Raw genomic sequence first — 18184 nt, 5'->3', positions numbered from 1 at the left:
TGATATATACGATTCGATAACTTTTCTTTTCTACCATTTTGATATCTATATAAGGAATGACAGACTTGGCAAAATTTTGTTCTATTAAATCATGAAATATATTTGCCAAAATAGCTTTGTCTAAGAACATTTATCTGAGTTTCAACAGGGTGTTTTCTTTAAAAAAAAACTATTATTGTAATTAGTTAAATTTTTGAAAAACAACTGCAAACATTTGAGACATTACTACTTCATTTATTTTCTTACAATTCATTTCAGTAGTTTTGATCATAACTCTTCCATATTTACAAGAGTTGAGTATTTTATTTTTGTTTAAACAAACATAATTATAGATGTGTATTAGAAATTGTATATTAAAGATGTATGGATGTAACAAAATTCTTTTTTATATTTGCTATTTTTTTAAAAAACAAAATGTACTTACTTTAAAATCTAAATACTATTTGTTTAGAAATAAAATAAGCTAACAATTGTTAGCGAAAAAACTCTAAGACATCAAATATTTAAAGTAAATAAATACCTATGATAGTTGTAAACGGAGTTAATAAAATTAGTATTAGGAACTTGCGTTTTTACAATACTGGTGCTGTATTACTGTAATAATAAAGCATGAAGAGAATTTTGCTACATTTAATATTTCATATATTTGGTGCATTTTTTTATTTCTTTTTTACATGTTTTACACGTTTTGAAAAAAACATGTCTTGCATTAAATTCTGATTCAGTCATTGGTAAATGTTTAAAGATGAAACTTAAATCAAAATAATTAAAAAAAAGCATTCAATAATTAAAATTTTACTCGAATTTTAAAACACTAGAGGTCAAAGTTAGTTAAGAAATTGCGCTAATTAATTTGTAAAAAAGTTTAAAATTGTCTCCATGCGATTTTTGAAACCAAGGATGCTCAAGTAATTTTGATACTAAAGGCTAATTGAAATTTTAAATAAAACGTTAGCTGCGTATTAAAATCCAAATCTATGGAGAAATGGTTTTAATTCTTTCGGGAGAAACGTATAAGACCTGAAATGACATAATTTTTGCTTACTCATTTTTGGTATATGCACTGCTGATATTATGGTAATTGGTGCAAATTGGTACCAAATATCCTAATATAGTTCCCAAGTATTGCATGAGTAAATTCGGTTTCTATCGAAACTGCACAGATACTGTGTCTCTTTATTATATATTCTTTGGTAATAGATTTATTACGGCCCCTCGAAAATATAACACAAAAAATGTCGCTTAATTATGGTAAATTTAAAATATCATGAGTTGGATTTGAACAACGACTTCGGCAGATAATACTGAATACAGTTAATTTTTATTTTGAAAGGATGGGCTGCTAAAACATGTTTCCTCTAAATCTAATAAAGTAGAATCACCGTGAAGGGATATGAATAATAATAAATAAATAAGACTTTGTAATTTCTTAAGCTTTATTAATTGAGTCGGTACATAACCTTCTGATTTTTTGTAATATTGTTCTATACTGATTTGCTGATCCTTTCGTTTTTTTTCCATTAGTACGAAGAATGAGAATTCACCAAGTTATTAATAAAAATTTAATTTATCATTGTTATTTAATAACATGCGTATTTTGAAATGCAGTTACCCCGATGATATGGATTCCTAACCAACTAATCGGTGCTCCAATTGGTGGAAAAGTTACTCTTGATTGTCACACTGAAGCTCATCCCGAATCAATCAACTACTGGACGAGAGAGGAGGGGGAAATGGTCCTTCAGAGCCCCAAGACAGACGTCATTCAAAAAGTTACAACGTACAAAGTTCACATGATTTTAACAATTCATCGTTTAGTTCATTCAGATTTTGGCACATACCGATGTTATGCTAAGAACTCACTTGGCTCAACGGAAGGCTCTATTCGTTTGTATGGTAAGTTGAATTACCATGTATTAGTAATTCATTCTTAAAGATTTCAAGACAACCAAATTGGTTACAACATGCTAGTTTTATTAAAATTTATATTTTGTTAAATTTGTTTTTAAAGGATTACGCATGAATATTTTTCAGAAAAAAAAATTCTGGTTTTATTTTTATTGTCTCTATATTTTTTTCTCATTTTAGAAGCATCATCGAAAAAGTTAAATTTGCTACTTTTTCGGAATTAAAGAGTTTGCCCATGCGAAAAACTATATAATTTATAGAGTTAAATCATGTTAATATTTTTTGCAAAATATAGTTTGCCCACGTGAAAGATCTAATAATTTATAGAGTTAAATCATGTAATATTTTTTTTTACAAAATTCAAATATAACTCTTAAAAAAGTACAGAATAATATATTAAATAAATAATCTTAAAACACTGAAGCAGTATGATATTACTTGATTAAATTAATTCACTTTAAAAATATACAGATTGGAGATAACAGTAGACATGTTTCAGGCGCTCAAAAATGGGCGCTCATATGTCGGACAGGAATGAGAAGAAACAAAACTGATATTAAATGTAAAATGTAAAAATGTCAACAAAAATGGAAAATTAAAGTAGGAAACAAAACTATGAAACTCTCAGTAGCCGAGAAGGAATAAAAATAAATATGATATCAGTTTGACACAGTCCATCAACATCGCGTGGAAATGCATTTAATCCTGCTTTACCCCCCTCAAACGCAGTGATTTTTTTCGTTTTGATTTGTTTTATTTTATTCTTTTTCAACTGTTAAGGTATTTTTTTAAGTTTTCCTTTCCACCTTCATTTTATGATTTTTGATGGAAACTTTACGTTTTAAATTTCAAATCACTTTCGTTTCTCTTCATTGACGTCTGGCAAATTTTGAAAATGAGCACCTATCGTTAAGCGCTTGAGACATATTGACTGTTATTTTCGATACGTATAATGTTTCGATAATTTTAAATCCAATTAAGTTTTCAGACCAAGTAACAAAATAATATAATTATTCTGGATAAACTTTCGTGACAAATAATCGAAATATATTTCTTATTGAATAATTGCAATAGTGATCATACAATTCGAAACTTCAAATTTGTAACAACATGTTTTATAACATAAAAATCATGGTGCATATTTGTGAAGATATTTTTTTATTATTTACATGCATGTCAGAAGCATTTTCCTTCAGATGCATGTATTGTAATCAATTTATTGTTTAATGTTAGATACAATTTGCAAATGACTGCAAGTAAAAAAATTATATATATTAAATAAAAATTAAGCAAATAAAAACCAGGCTAGTCCAAATCTCTTAATTCTTGCCTCGTCTTTTTAAATATTTTCATCATTTTTTTACCATTTAGAGATTTATTTATCAAAAATTATAGTAAAATATTTCTTTTTCTATTTGAATGTGAATATTGTGGTACAGTTCTTAAAAAATCAATTTTGCTTTCTTTTTACACACATTAAGACTCCAATTAGATAACTACCAAAATTTGATACCCACATTTCGTATTAACTTTTCCTGACACGCATCCTTAAGTATTGATTTTATTTCACTTTTAAAATCCATTCACCTCTATACAAAAAACAGTAACTCAATTTTTAAGTATTATATGAATCTATAATGTTTGAAATGTAAACAATATAGAAATACTTTATATAATATACTANTAAGTATTGATTTTATTTCACTTTCAAAATCCATTCACCTCCATACAAAAAATAGTAACTCAATTTTTAAGTATTATATGAATCTATAATGTTTGAAATGTAAACAATAGAGAAATAATTTATATAATATACTAATATAGAAATTTCTACTTCAAACCATCTACACTAGCTTTAAATTTGGTAAACTAGGTTTTATTTTAAAATAGAAAAAAATATTCGGAACGCATTTGTTTCAGTTGATAAATGCGCTTTCAGTCAGAATACAGACTGGGTTATGTCAACAAATATGTTACGTTGCATTGCAAATAGCTAACACCTACGTTGTATGTTTGATGGAATTATTGCTAAGTTAAATCAATTATAGAATTCCTCGAGAATCGCTTCTAATAGTTAAATAGAATCGGAAAAAAATATTTAAAAGAAAATTTTGTAGAATGAATATTTACAGCTATTTTGCTAACAATTTTATTCCACATTTTCGATGCAGCAAGCTTTAGAGTTTTTATTTATTTATTTTTTTTAAGTTATTTGTCATATTTGAGTAACATGCGCACTGGTAATGAGAAATTTTTCCTGTCAAACTGTCATTTTAAATAATCTTTCAAAACTCTCTCGCAAAGCACATCTCTTTATGATGCTTCAAAAGGTTCCATTTAATAAAATGTTCTATTGCTGCGAATTTAAATTCAATTTATTGTTTCTATGTTTAATGCATTCTCATATCCTTTCTATGCTGAAAAATTTGTAACTCATATTTGATATATATATATATATATAGATATATATATGACAAGTATATTAAGTAATGGATTNATATAATCTTAAATAAATTTAATTTAAGATAATATATTAAGATAATTTAAGATTATCTTAAATAAATTTAAAATTTTGATTCGCTAGTATGAAACCCTTTCGTCAAAATTTTAATGTGACTTCTACTTTCAGTAACATTTTCTTTCATAAAAATTATTTATTTCTTAATTTTTTCTTCTTTTTTTAATGTCATGGTATGTAGAGTTTTATTTAAATTTCCTGCAATGATTTGTAACTGAAGGCTTTTTCTTGGTCCTGAATGTAACATAAGTTGATTTTTTTTATTCACTGATCAATACTTTTAACTTTTTTTAAAACATATCAAGCATTTCTATTCGCAGTTGCAAAATATTATCATATTTAGACTCAGTAACGTTTCAGTATTTTTTTATTTTTTATTGTTTTAATTTGTATTTTTTTTTTCATAATAATAATCAGAGAAAAAATCTAGTACCAGACTGCATTAAAATTTATTTTTTTTACTTGCTGTGCTATTACTAAAAAAAATAGCAATATACTTAATTGCTGAAGGTGATGCTAAAATTCAAGCCTTTAATAAAATATTTCAAATTCATAATTTTGTTTTTTTATCTTGTTTAAACTATTCATCATATTTAAACTATCATCATTTTTATTCGTAGGCAATATTTTGTTTCGTATATTTCTCGGATATTTTGATTGCGATTCTTCCATATTTTAATGCTTACTTTTAATAACAAAAAGCGAATTAACATAACAAATGATTATATGGGGTTGATGTGACTATATGGTGTTATAATATAAGTGCAAATATTAAGCTTCACGACATAATTATGTTAGCTAATTAATAAAAAACGTTTGATAGGGCGTTTATTTATTAAATTAGACAACTATTTAATATATTTACAATTTTTATCGTCTTTTTGTGTGATTAATTCTTGTACAGTGTATACATTAAGGGAAAACTATTGTTTTGAAATATTTTAGTATTTTTTCCTCAAAACAAATTGCTGGTAAATTGGTAAATTTGTTTAAACAGTTATAAATTGAGTTTTGGAGCGTAATTAAAATTATTGAACAGAGGAAAAAAAATTATGATTAAATGTTAAAAAAATTTCTCCGATTAAAAAATATGCTTCGCTTCTTGTAATTTTGTAATTACGTGATCATTCTGAAAATAATAAATAAAAAATCAACTGAAGGTTAACCAATAGAATGAATAGGTGATGAATTTCTAATTTGTTTTTTATTTGTATCAAAAAGTAATTTAACGTTTCGCATTCAGAACGAAATTTCGAAATAAATATTTGAGTGTAAAATTAATGAATATTGATGTTCTTTAATAATATTATGTGAAATAATTTGAATTGCAACGTTAAGTCATTGAGGAAATATATTTACCAAGAAAATACTTTTTTTTCTAATTTTAAACTGCTTAGCAGATTAATTCCAGTAAATGATTACATAAAATATTCTGCTTTTAAAAGTTTGTTACTTTAAATATATTTAAATTATTTTTATTTAGTTTTTTTATTTCATGAAAAATATACAAATATATTTTAGTTAAATCATGAATGAAACAGTTTTAAATAAATTATCATAGTAGTATAATATGTTAAGCTATCTATAATATTTGTAGAATATGCCTCAAAACTACCTTTAGTTCAAACATTTCAGCTTCAAATAACATAAAAATCGAAACCAAATTATGGTGGATGCTGTTTTTTAATTTGTTTATATAGCTGTAAGGGAATAAAATGTAAATTATACAAGAATAATTTGAAACTATTTTTACGAATCTAATTCAAATCGTATATATTAAACGTGAATTGCGGTTTTAAAGTTCCACTTTTCAAACAGCTTCTCAGTTTTAATAATATGTAACGAAAATGCTAATTAAAGCTGATTTGGGAAAAGGTTTCATTGTTTTTGACACAGTTTATTGACTTAGACAATGATATCATTACACATTGTACTATGACGCAGGAGCTAACAATTCTAAAAATTAAAAACAAGATACAATTGCTTGAAAATACATAAGTTTTTAATACTTACGACTAATTTTAGCTTATTAGGACTAATTTTTTTTTAATTAAGTGCGCAGTGATTAAATGATAAGGATTAAAATAATTCTGAACAGTGAGAGTGGAGTATATAATACGGAAGTTTGTTGAATTCGGAAGAATTGCAAAAAAAAAAACTAAAATTTTTGAGCATAGGTTTTACAAAATGGAAAGGAACATCAGAGGTTTATCGGTGAAATGAAAAGAATTCAAAAAGCATCTTCTGTTTTTTGGATTAATTATAACAATTGGTGGAGTTTTTTTTTTCTAAATAAAATATGATGTATTTAACTTAGAAACTTCTCTTGAACTTAGATAGAAGAGGTTTCAAACATGAAGCAGGGACGAATAAAATTATACAACGAATAATTTTTCTAAAAATATTACTAAAGCAAAGGCAATATTATATTGCACTTAATAAATGTTAAATTGAACAAGAAATCTATACAAGGTTTTAAATGCATCCATGCACACAAATTGTAAAATACACTTTATATAAATAGTAATTTGTTGTGTTAAAGTACAATATGAGTTAAAGTATAATATTTTGTAAGTGAATCATAAGTTTAAACTCTTAATAACTTTGCTATGAAAAAAACTGTACTGTGACTTTTCATTTCATTCTTTCTTATGATTAAATGGAAAAGTATTTAAGGTATTTACATAAATGCATTTGAGAAAACAGCAGCATATTTTTGGTTACTAAAACCAGAATACACGGTGGTACTTAAGAGATTCATTTGGTAATTTTCCGTTGCATATGGTTTACAAGAAATTTTGCATTTAAAAATTTTAGTTCCTTTATTACCATATATTTAATAAAAATATAAAACTAAACGTAAATTTTACCAAATTAATGGATTTTATGCCATTATCTAAGGTATCATGAAATTCTTTACCAAATTTTATAACTTATTATGAAATTATTTATTCTTAATTTAACAACATTAATACCAAAACACTTCTAAAAATTATCGCTATTTTTGGTATTCCCATAGAGTCAAAAAGTTAACAAATATTCCCATATTCTAGCTGTTTTGATTACAATCATTTTTCTGCTTAATCCAATTGTTTGCCTAATAAACTCCATTATTCTGAACTATTCGATTAAACTACACCATAAACAAAAATAGGTTAAATTTTACTACATTTATATGTAATCATACTATATCACCGTAGCCAGCGATGCTAAATGGTAAGAAGATTAAACAATTAAAACAATCACTACTAAACTACAACTAAACACTTTTCTACTTATTTTTTTTTTTAAAAAATGAAAAAAAGCTAGGATCTTAAGATACAAGTTCCAGTGGTAATTCAACTGAGAGCTCCTGTACTGGCAGATTCATCATTCATTCATTATGATCTCGAGAAAACTTATTCGCATATTACTGTAATATAAGTCTGTCTTAAAAAGCTTTAACGCAAGAGAGAAGCACCAAACTAAAGGAAGCAGTAATTACAGTACCTTGAAAATTACAGTACCTGAAAACGGTAGTTTTCCTATCGTAATTAAACAAAGTTACATTTGAAATGAAACTGTCCTTTTTTAATTTTACGATTCTAATTACATGATGACTTAAACTTTGATTTTCTGTCAGCTTTAATTTAAACTAAAAAAAAAAAGATTTACTTTTTAAATATTTAATTTAATTGTATTAAATGATTAAATATTAGTTCTCTTTTAAAAAGCTTGCATAAAAAACAATTTCAAGCAGTTTTCTTGCCATTCATTACGAAATACATATCCTTAAGTTTCCTGGATGATGTGATATGTTATTAAGTCTTTTTAAAAAGAGCAGGTGAGATAAAATTTTTGTCGCAATTGAGTTACAATCAAAGTTGTTGTTTTCATAGTATTATTTCTTTTGTTTAAGAAATTGATGAATTTGAAAGTACCGATTAAGTTACCCTGTTGTAATTTTGGAGTGTGCTGAACCATAATAGCTTCTTAATTTGCTTCTACCTTTCTACGATTCAAAGTTGCACCATATTAGCGTATAGATACTTCTTTCTTAACCATGATTGCATCGTTAAATGATTAAGTATAAACAAAAGGTAGTTCAATAAACAATTTATTAAGGTTCACTCAAGCTTGCTTGGTACATAGTCATCAAAGTACGGTTCTTGGAATTAACATTGAACTGATATTTTTGATGTGGGAGCTATAAGCTACTAAAACTACACAAATGAACAATATTTAAAATATAACGATACGTTTCAAGTGCTCAAAATTTACAATACTTATTTTTCTTGTGAACTCACCAGTCAATTCCATGCTACAAATGTAACAAAAATCGATTTATTCAATCAGAAATATATTTGATTATATTATTATTTTGCATTTTCTTATTGCATTTCACATTTTTTGTTACATTTTTCATTTTTTGAAATATGTTTTATATAAATATATTTTACGAAATATATTTTATATTATAAAATATATTTTTGAATTTTAATTAGTTTTCTGTATTAAATATATTTAATTACCAAAAATATAATTTATTTGTTTTTTTACTAAGTAGTGTTTCTAATAATTACCCTGAAGTAGTCTACAATTTTATTGATCTACCGAATAAAATGTATCTTGTCCTCAATATCTGTTATCTCTCTCTATTTTCAGTTATAAATAGGTTTATTCTTCCTTTTTTAAACCTTTGCTAGTGATCATTTATTACTGTTAAGTCAAATAAAGTTAAAACATACGTATGCTGTCTTCTAATTACATCCCTTTTTCATTCTGTGTTTTTATCCATGTTTTTCATGAATAAAAAAAATTGTGCAATAAGTGTTATGTAGTAGAATGATTCAAACTTTTTTTAATAATTGAGCCATTTGGCTCAAATATTTCCCCCAATAATATATTTCCGCAATTATCAAACAATGGAATAATGAAGAAACTGTTTATTATCTAGATCAGCAATCAGAACCGAAATCAATTCTGATTTGATAGTTTAAGTACTTAATTCTGAACTCTTGAAAATAAACATTTATAACCCTCCTAAAATATAAATGAAGTTAAAAAAAAAAGCATTGAGACCCTGTTCGCTTTTAGAAAAAAAATTATTAATCGCAAATTTAAGAAATTTTTTTTTCGTTATATTTCTGTATTGGAGGTATACTCATACACATATAATTTCAAATCATAGAAATCCATGTTCCTCAACAAGTTAAAGAGCCTTCGACAGCAAAAATTCAAAGCGTGGATGGAACTTCAGGTAAGAGTAGTAAAAAAGTTAGACAAGCATCCGTAGTTAGAATGTTGCATTTATTATCAAAGCATGAATATCTCGCACTTGCTTGCTAGCTTTAAAAATTTTTAATGCACTATTACATTTTTATAAATACTATTAACCTAATGTTCTTTTGCATTATAGATACAGTCTCTGAATTCTATAATATTCTTTTTTCTCGGATAAACATTTGCAATTCATTTTTTCTAGGCGCAATGCTATACCGAGTACAAAAAAAAAATAAAAAATTAAAAAAAAGACATAGAATTTCCTACAATTAATCAAAAAAGAGGGAATATTTGAATTTAATTATATAAGGAGTGAATTATATAGTATTTCAAATTTCATCCATATCATATTTATTTTTCGTACTGAAAAATTAATTTTAACAAAGTTCGAAACAATTTTCACTAACCAATTAATAATTTTGCCCGAACAAAGTTAAGATGCTGTGAAAAGGTTGTTGTTGTTTCTAATGACATTTGGACAAGTAACGCTCTCGCTAGTCATTAATATTTTGCGGATTAAGTCAGGAAGGTTGATAAGGAAGCGCCACAAGAATGATACTACGTCTTAGTTTAGAAGTCTGCTAATGAATGGTAGCACAACTCATTCATTGGGCCACTTTCTCAATTTAGACATAGATACGAAGGGGATGGAAATTTTCTTTAGAACTTTTGATGTTTAGATCCTTGTATCCATGGTACTGTTCAGCAACCAATTTCCTGAATTCTAGGAGCACGTACATATTGCATGAACTCACGTGTATATCTGTTTTTTTCATTTTATAACCATTGTTAAACAGCTGATCCAATTTTAAGTTTACGGCAACTAATATTCAACTCCGTAGTCTTGTAATTTTAAATCCAATCGGGAAAACAAGGGAACTTCTAGATCAAGTATTGGGAGAAATATACATGTATATCGCCATACATCGCAGTCCATATGTCGCAGTCCATATACCATATGTCGCTGTCTAGGATCAAACCCCGCCTCTTCGGGACCGGAGTTCAAATCCCTATCCAGTGGGCTATCATGCCCTGACTTCTTAATTTGCTCGGTCAGTGTATTTTCTTATTAATTTGCCCACCTTTTCACATTTTTTCCTTTAAAGTGTTTCTAAGAGATGTCTTTAGTAATCCAGGAGCGATTGAATTGCAAAACTGCTTCAGAAACAGACTTTTCCGCTTTTAATTTAGAAGGGAGGAGGGGCATTTGTTTTAAGTTACTTTGCGAACAGTAATTCTTTCCCGTTTTTTCATGAAATTTGAAAAAGAATGAGAAATGGTAAGTGACTCATAACTGTGACAACAACTGACAATTGTCTGGTTAGAGATGTTTCTAAAAATCACCTCTAACTTTCTTCTAAAAATCAAATAAGATTTTGAAATTAGAAATTTTTATTTTAGAAGTTCTACTGATATTAAAAAACATCCGAAATTGTTTAATTGTTTACTATCAGGTGTTTTTTAAAAATCCCCTTTCCCAACTTAAGGAAATGGTAAATTTGTGAAAACAATTTTCTCTTTATCTCGCTCAAATATTCATCTGTTGCCCCTATTGCCGATAGTTTTGTAGTACTTTATTTGCTATGGATTCTGAAAAAAATACATCAAGGGTTCTCATTGAATGACAACATGTTAATGACTTTCTTTATAATTTAAATCTTGCTTAAAATAAATAAATGAATGATAATACAATTTTAGAGTTTAATTTTAATCTGCGAATATTCCATTGAGGGAAATTAATATATATTCTAAAAATATATTCTAAAAATATATTCTAAAAATATATCTAAAAATATATCTAAAAATATATTCTAAAAATATATTCTGAAAATATATTCTAAAACATATTCTAAAAATATATTCCAGAATACTTAAAGAAATTAATATTAGATACTTTTTTTTATTTTCTATTTTTCATTTGATTAAAGTAAAAACTGCTAAAATTATTTTACTAAACATGTGCTTGGATTCTGTTTAGTGTCTCAAGAAACATAATTTTTCAGTTTAATTCTAAAATATTGATTACCAAAATAACAAACTAGTATCTTCTCTTTTAAGTTACAAAAATTTTTTCACAGTCAGAAAATTCCCATCACTACCATGCATTTATTTAAAAATTACTCATTTTTTTCTTCAAAAATACATAACTTAGTGCAAATATATGTTCAGTTTAGATCTTGAAAAAAATAGAACTGTAAACAAGTTGATAAATTTCAGTTAAAAAATTTACATGCTGTTACCTACAAATTTATTTTTTTGCATTGAGTTAAATTTTTCCTGAAAATGGTTGCTATATAAAATTATCTTGTTTTACAAAAGAAATATGCTATTTGCCACTTTTATTAATATATTTTACCTTTTGTTTAATTTACATAATTACTACAATTCTCTAGACTCAGAATACAAGATTTATTTATGTTTCTATCAATTTCGACTGATAAAGTCCACCTGGCAATATTTGTATCATAAACATTTCAAAAGTTCCTACCAAAAGCAAATCTCCAATTAAATGTATTTATCAAGTTGCTGTAATAGCACACCCTAAATAAAAGTTGATTGTTTATTACGAAGAAAAATAAGGAAATTTTCATCTAAGGTGGTTAAAATACAATAACTCAGCTATACAAAGATAGGAAATAATTTTGAAAAATTAGAGAATATTATCGTCAAAAACGAAAACAATCAAGAAATAAGTTAATATGTTCATTTAAATATATCAACATTCAAAATGCCAGTCTTGCAGAAATCATAAAGAAATAGAAACATTAATTTATTTTGATTGTAAGATAGTTTGGTATCATTGTAAAAAACTATGGTTATGGTAAAGAAAAAAAAATATTTCCAAACAAACTTTAAGTTAAAGAACTTCTTACCCTTAACAAGTAACGAGGTTTTAATATAAGGAGTTTTTACTACTGTTGAAAATTGAAAATCGTCACGCAAGATAATTCCTAAAATTGCCCGACAGATTATATTTTTGAGTGAATATTTTACTCCCTTCTTGTTATTCTGTCGAGTGATTAGCCAAAAACCTACAAACATTGTATAAATTGATTAGTCGAGGAATATAATAATACTCACGTTTCATACTTTTCTTAACAGTGACATGTATTCTATAAAATGAATAGGCATCATATAGGATGCCAACATCTATATTTACAGAGCTGAATATACAGGCAAAAATTTTAATTTTCACTATAAATTATCTTTTCATTGTATTAAAAACAAAATCAAAGAAATATAAAGCTCTAACAATTTTTAATCAATTGATTTCAATTGAAACGATTTATTTTAAGTGTTCCATACTTAAGCATTGTATAAACCCTATATTTTCGATTTAATTCCAATCAAGAAAGAACAAAGTTTTTAATGAAAATAAATTTTAAAGTGGGAATTTTTTTGTTGTTGTCAGATCAGAAATATATCAAAAGAAATACACAAATACAAGTAAAAAATTACAAACTTAATTTTTATATAAAGTTTTTAATGGATATCTTAGATATAGCAAAACATGCTTAGATGCATAGATGGAAATGCAAGATTTATTTTGAAAAAAAATAGAGATTAAGTCAGATTACTTCTCGTTTGGATTACTCCAAATAAAAAAGCAACGATTTCATAATCAATACATTGTTAAAAATCTTTAATTAGCATATATTCTAATCAAGCAGATGATGGAAGTTATTTTCGATTTATTTTATTTTTCCCTAATATTTTTTGATAAAATCTCCATGCACTTCAAGTGATTTTGAATTTAGATTGTAAAATTTCAAAAGTTCTCATATATATATACACACACACACACACATATATATATATATATATATATATATATATATATATATATGTATATACATACATATAAATCAACAAATTAGTATNTTTGTAACTTAATTTATTCAAAATTCCTTTGCTAAGAGTTCGTTAAGTGATCGGCCTTAAATTTGCAAACAATTAAAATGCAATTAGCAAAATGAAAAAAACAACTTAATAGAGATGAGGCAAAATACTTTAAAACGCGCCAAGAGTTTTGTTTTTGAGTTTAATAAGCTCTTAATTTCCATACTTTCACACAAAGTTGGAAAACGATGAATTAAGCTTCACTGAAAATAATTCCTTATCAAATTACTTTATAAAGTAACAACATTTTGGCTGCATCATCATTGAAATCCATTTTTATCGTAAACTATTATATTGTAATTTTTACAAAATATTTATTTAATTAGAGTTGACGGTTTCAGAATATACGGTAATTATTATGGTAAGAATTGCGGTTCATCACATTTTTTGTTCTGTACCGGATTATCTGTGTGTCTGTACTTTATACCATTATTTTCATCCAGGATTATTTACAATGTTTAAGTTGTACAAAAATTAATAATTTAATTTTATTTTAACTTAGATACATCATAAATAAGTATATTTTCTACTAATTCATAATCATGAAGTTCTAAAAATGCCTTTTGTATGAACAACTTTCCTTGTATCCCAAATTTATACAAACAGTAATATTCTCTTCCAATTCTATTGAAGACTATGATATATCTACAGGACCTTAGGCAGATTTAACATAGATACCTCAGACGTCATTTTCAAACCCATAGTAAGCCTCTGGGAATATCGTGATAACAATCTTCCCACAAGCACGAAATCTATGACTTCCACGTTTAATGACGATAAAGCTGAAAATCGATTTGGCAATGATTTAATAATATCATTTTTCAACAGCATTTAAGAAAAATTCACTGTTTTTAAAACGTTAATTATGAGTACTAATTTCTATAATTAATTTATAATTTTGAGAAAATAAAATGATATTTGTATATTCCATTACCAGTATGTTCAATATTAAATTATATTACAATTTAAATACTAAGCTATTAACTACCAACTACTTAGCAGTAAATTCCAACGTTATGAAGAAACTATTAATGTTAATAATATTTTTCGAACTGCATGAAATATAGCTTATTTAGAGTAATATTTTTTTCAACGTGAACTTAAAAATTCAAGCAATATATGGTAAACAAACCATTATTCTGGTTAATAAAGTTAAAATATACGGTATTAAAACCATTTATATGATAATTTTTCTTTTCATATGGTAACTCTTTACCACAAATTCAGGTTTTCAAAATTATTGTTCTTACTACCATATATTTAATAAAAACTGTAAAACTGAAAAGTAAATTTTCCTGAGAAAATGATTTTTATGCCATGCTTAATACAAATATCACGATAAAATGACAAAATTTTATAATATTTACCAAAATTTATCACATATTATTAAATCATATTTTATTGTTAATTCTTCCAAAATCAATACCAAGATACTTGTGGAAAATCAACAAGCTTCTTAATGTTTCCATAGTGAGGGGAAAACGGTAATTTTTACTATATTAAGGTAGTTTTGACCATATTATTTAATCTGTGCGCAATTTAAAAATTATACAACAGCTATTTAGAAAATTACTTAAGTATTTTGAAAGCATAATATTATCTTTTTAAGGAACTAGCTTAATAATCTTTTGGTCACACATCAAAACTGAATAGAATTTTTATTAAAAGCTTGCGGAATCTCCCAATGAACCAAGGCACAAGATGTTTCTGATTTGCACCAAATAACTGCACCAGATGCTCATGCATCACTTGTACATATTATAGATACAAGGGATTGAAACAACTTGTCTAAGTTTATTAAACGTAAGGATCACACTGTCTAGACTATAAACTTTTATATTTTACTTCAGAATACACGAAGATTTTCCTGGCATTTGGAAGGTTTTTCGACTGACGGATTAAGCCTACTTTAAATAGATCATTTTAGAAACAATATCATAAAATTTTCAGTATTCAACAGAGAAATAATTTTACTTAGATGTGTGCATAATTTACAAAGTAATTTAATACATTTGCGTGGTGCTGTGATTGAAAGATTTAATTAATGTAATTAGCTGACTGCATTGATACATTAAAAAAAAGTTAGAAAAGCTGTGAATGATTTTTTATCTGTTCTATTACTGGTTTTTAATTGGAAAAGTTTCTCCGAATCTTAAAGATGATATATTATCCAAGTAAATTCAAAGTAATATATCGGGTTTCATTATTTTTTAAATAATGTAATATTTGAAGTATACTGATATAGACGAGAATATATGTTATGGAAATGGTTGTCTAATGGTTGCTTGTTGGTTATTTTTTCGTCTTTTTTTTTTCCTTTAAAAACATATGCGCTCTTATTTAGTATTTAGAATGCATGGAAACCAGTTATAATTCTAGACATTTAACACTTTAAGCACCTTTTCGTTCTTAAAATTCTTATCTAAATAACATCGGACTTATTATGTCAATTTACTTGATAAATGAGAATAACAAATGTTTTAGATGTTCTCATTAAGAAATAGTTGATGTTTGCAGAATACTATCAAAATTAATTGATTAATGAAGGAAAACGACACAAAAACTAGAGATATATAGATTCTTACAGATGTTCTCAAATCATTTATAAAATATCTGGTATACTCATAAGCCTGATTTTATTGCTCTTTTTCTTAGGTTCTGGCAATATTTTATTCATAAGTCAGCAGAGAAACGTTATTTTCAGCATTTTTGTTTTTAAAAAAAATCTGTTTTATGAGTAAAAAAAACTCTATTTACCAAATTATTAAACATATATAAATTATGCTCAAAAATTCCTTTTTCCTTAATAGTTATGAGTTTTTTTTTTAACTTTGACAAAATATTTTATTATTTAATAAATTTTCCAATCTTTTAGTATTTTTTTTATTTTGAGACTTAAAGTTCCATTGGAATATCAAAAATAACTAAAGATACTTTAAGAGCAGAAATTATACCATAAATGCAAAAAAAATTAGTCTATTTTAGTAAAGAAGTCAAATCATGAGAAAACGTTCTGATAAATGTAGCAAAACCGCTTAAAATAGTTAACACTATCCTCGGTATAACTATTGATTGTATGAATATAAATACAGTCGGAAATTTTAAAGTCCCAAGACAGGATGGACAAGTTATAAATTTTTGATTAAAGTTAAACTTTCAATAGTTTGCTTTAGAACTAGCTGAAGTTTTTATTAAATCAATAAAAAATATGGTAGACTTACTTGCAAATTTGATTGAGAGAGAAATAAGATAATCGAACAAAAGCAAAATCTCATAAATTGGCGTTCTGGAACGAAATATGAACAGATAAATACTTCTATAGGTGATGTTAAACTTCAAATAATCCTGCTGTTAACCAATATTGATCAACGAAGAGTCATATTATATGGACAAACAACAAGTCCCGATGGGATATTTTGTTCCGTTCCATTGTTTTTTAGATATAATTTAAGCGGGACTTGTCCGTTCAGAGCATAAAGAGTAAATAGTCTACCTGTGTTTATTTTACACCGAAAATCAAAAGTTTGTAACTGAATTCTGAACAAGCAAAACTCAAATTATTTGAAATTCCGTCTGATGACCTAAGATTTATGGAAATCTTCATGCCTACCAACAATATACTCCTCTTACAGGGGTCTGTTTAGAAGAAATTTGGGTTCGTTAACGGACCCTTCACAAAATATCTTTTCATAAAAACGGACCCTTCACAAATTATTTTAACTTAAAAACGGACCCTTCACAAAATAATTGATCTCTTAATCGGACCCTTCACAAATTTGTTTAACTTCATTAGTGTTTTGTTAATCAAATAAACCCTTCCCGGGAAAGGGGGGGGGAGAAAGACAGATGTAAACGAACTAAGTTTTGTCTTTGTTAGTTGCTTCTTCTTTTATTCGTTCGAAATGAATATTCTGTGTTCAGCAGTATAGGCGAAATACCAAATATTTGTATGTTGCATCTCTAATTTAGTTGCAGCAATTGCTGTTTATCTCTTCAAAAAAATTTTATTATAATTTACAGTGCTGAGCTTAATCTTGTATATCTTTACATTTTAAAAACTCCTTGAAAAAGTTTTTTGCAATAACAGGACCTTATTTGCACAAATTCACAACAGCAGGACCCTGGATGAAAAAAATGTGACTTAACGTTTATTTTAAATTCACTAATTACAAGTAATTTTTTCACAATTTTACAAAAACGGACCTTTCACAAACTGTCTGGACAGACAGCTGTCTTAAGCAATGAGTTAAACCAAGCGCGCGGTATTATAATATTACAGATTAACGAGGTTGTCTATTAAGCGAATACCTCCTAGACGAGAGATAATCTCAGAACTGGTTACCATAAAAAAGAAATTTGATATTTTATTAGTGCAAACATAATGATATCAATAACCCCCACTGCGCAGATTAGTAATCAGAACACAGTTAAATCTTTCCTAATTTTCTACACAGCGCAGTTTAGGTTCGTTACGTCGGACTACTAAATTGATCTGTGGGGAAACCTTCTCTTTTCTAGGTGGTATTGCTAAATTCTAAATTCATAGTAGTTTATCCTTTTTGATGATTACTTGTATTCAAATTATTAATATATATA

General features: G+C 26.4%; 1 protein-coding gene across 1 annotated transcript in view; it reads left to right on the top strand.

Moving 5' to 3' along the window:
- Nucleotides 1-18184, top strand: part of LOC107449400 (lachesin-like) — a 284633-nt gene that overhangs the window by 262480 nt on the left and 3969 nt on the right. Inside the window, exons 6-7 of the mRNA XM_071183281.1 lie at nt 1609-1896; nt 9597-9665. Of these exons, the coding sequence (XP_071039382.1) occupies nt 1609-1896; nt 9597-9665 (357 nt within the window). The remainder of the gene's footprint in view (nt 1-1608; nt 1897-9596; nt 9666-18184) is intronic.

Source organism: Parasteatoda tepidariorum, chromosome 7 (genome assembly GCF_043381705.1).
Source record: "Parasteatoda tepidariorum isolate YZ-2023 chromosome 7, CAS_Ptep_4.0, whole genome shotgun sequence".
Classification (NCBI taxonomy): domain Eukaryota; kingdom Metazoa; phylum Arthropoda; class Arachnida; order Araneae; family Theridiidae; genus Parasteatoda; species Parasteatoda tepidariorum.
Note: the sequence above shows the minus strand (reverse complement) of the source record. Positions and strands in the feature narration are given on the sequence as shown.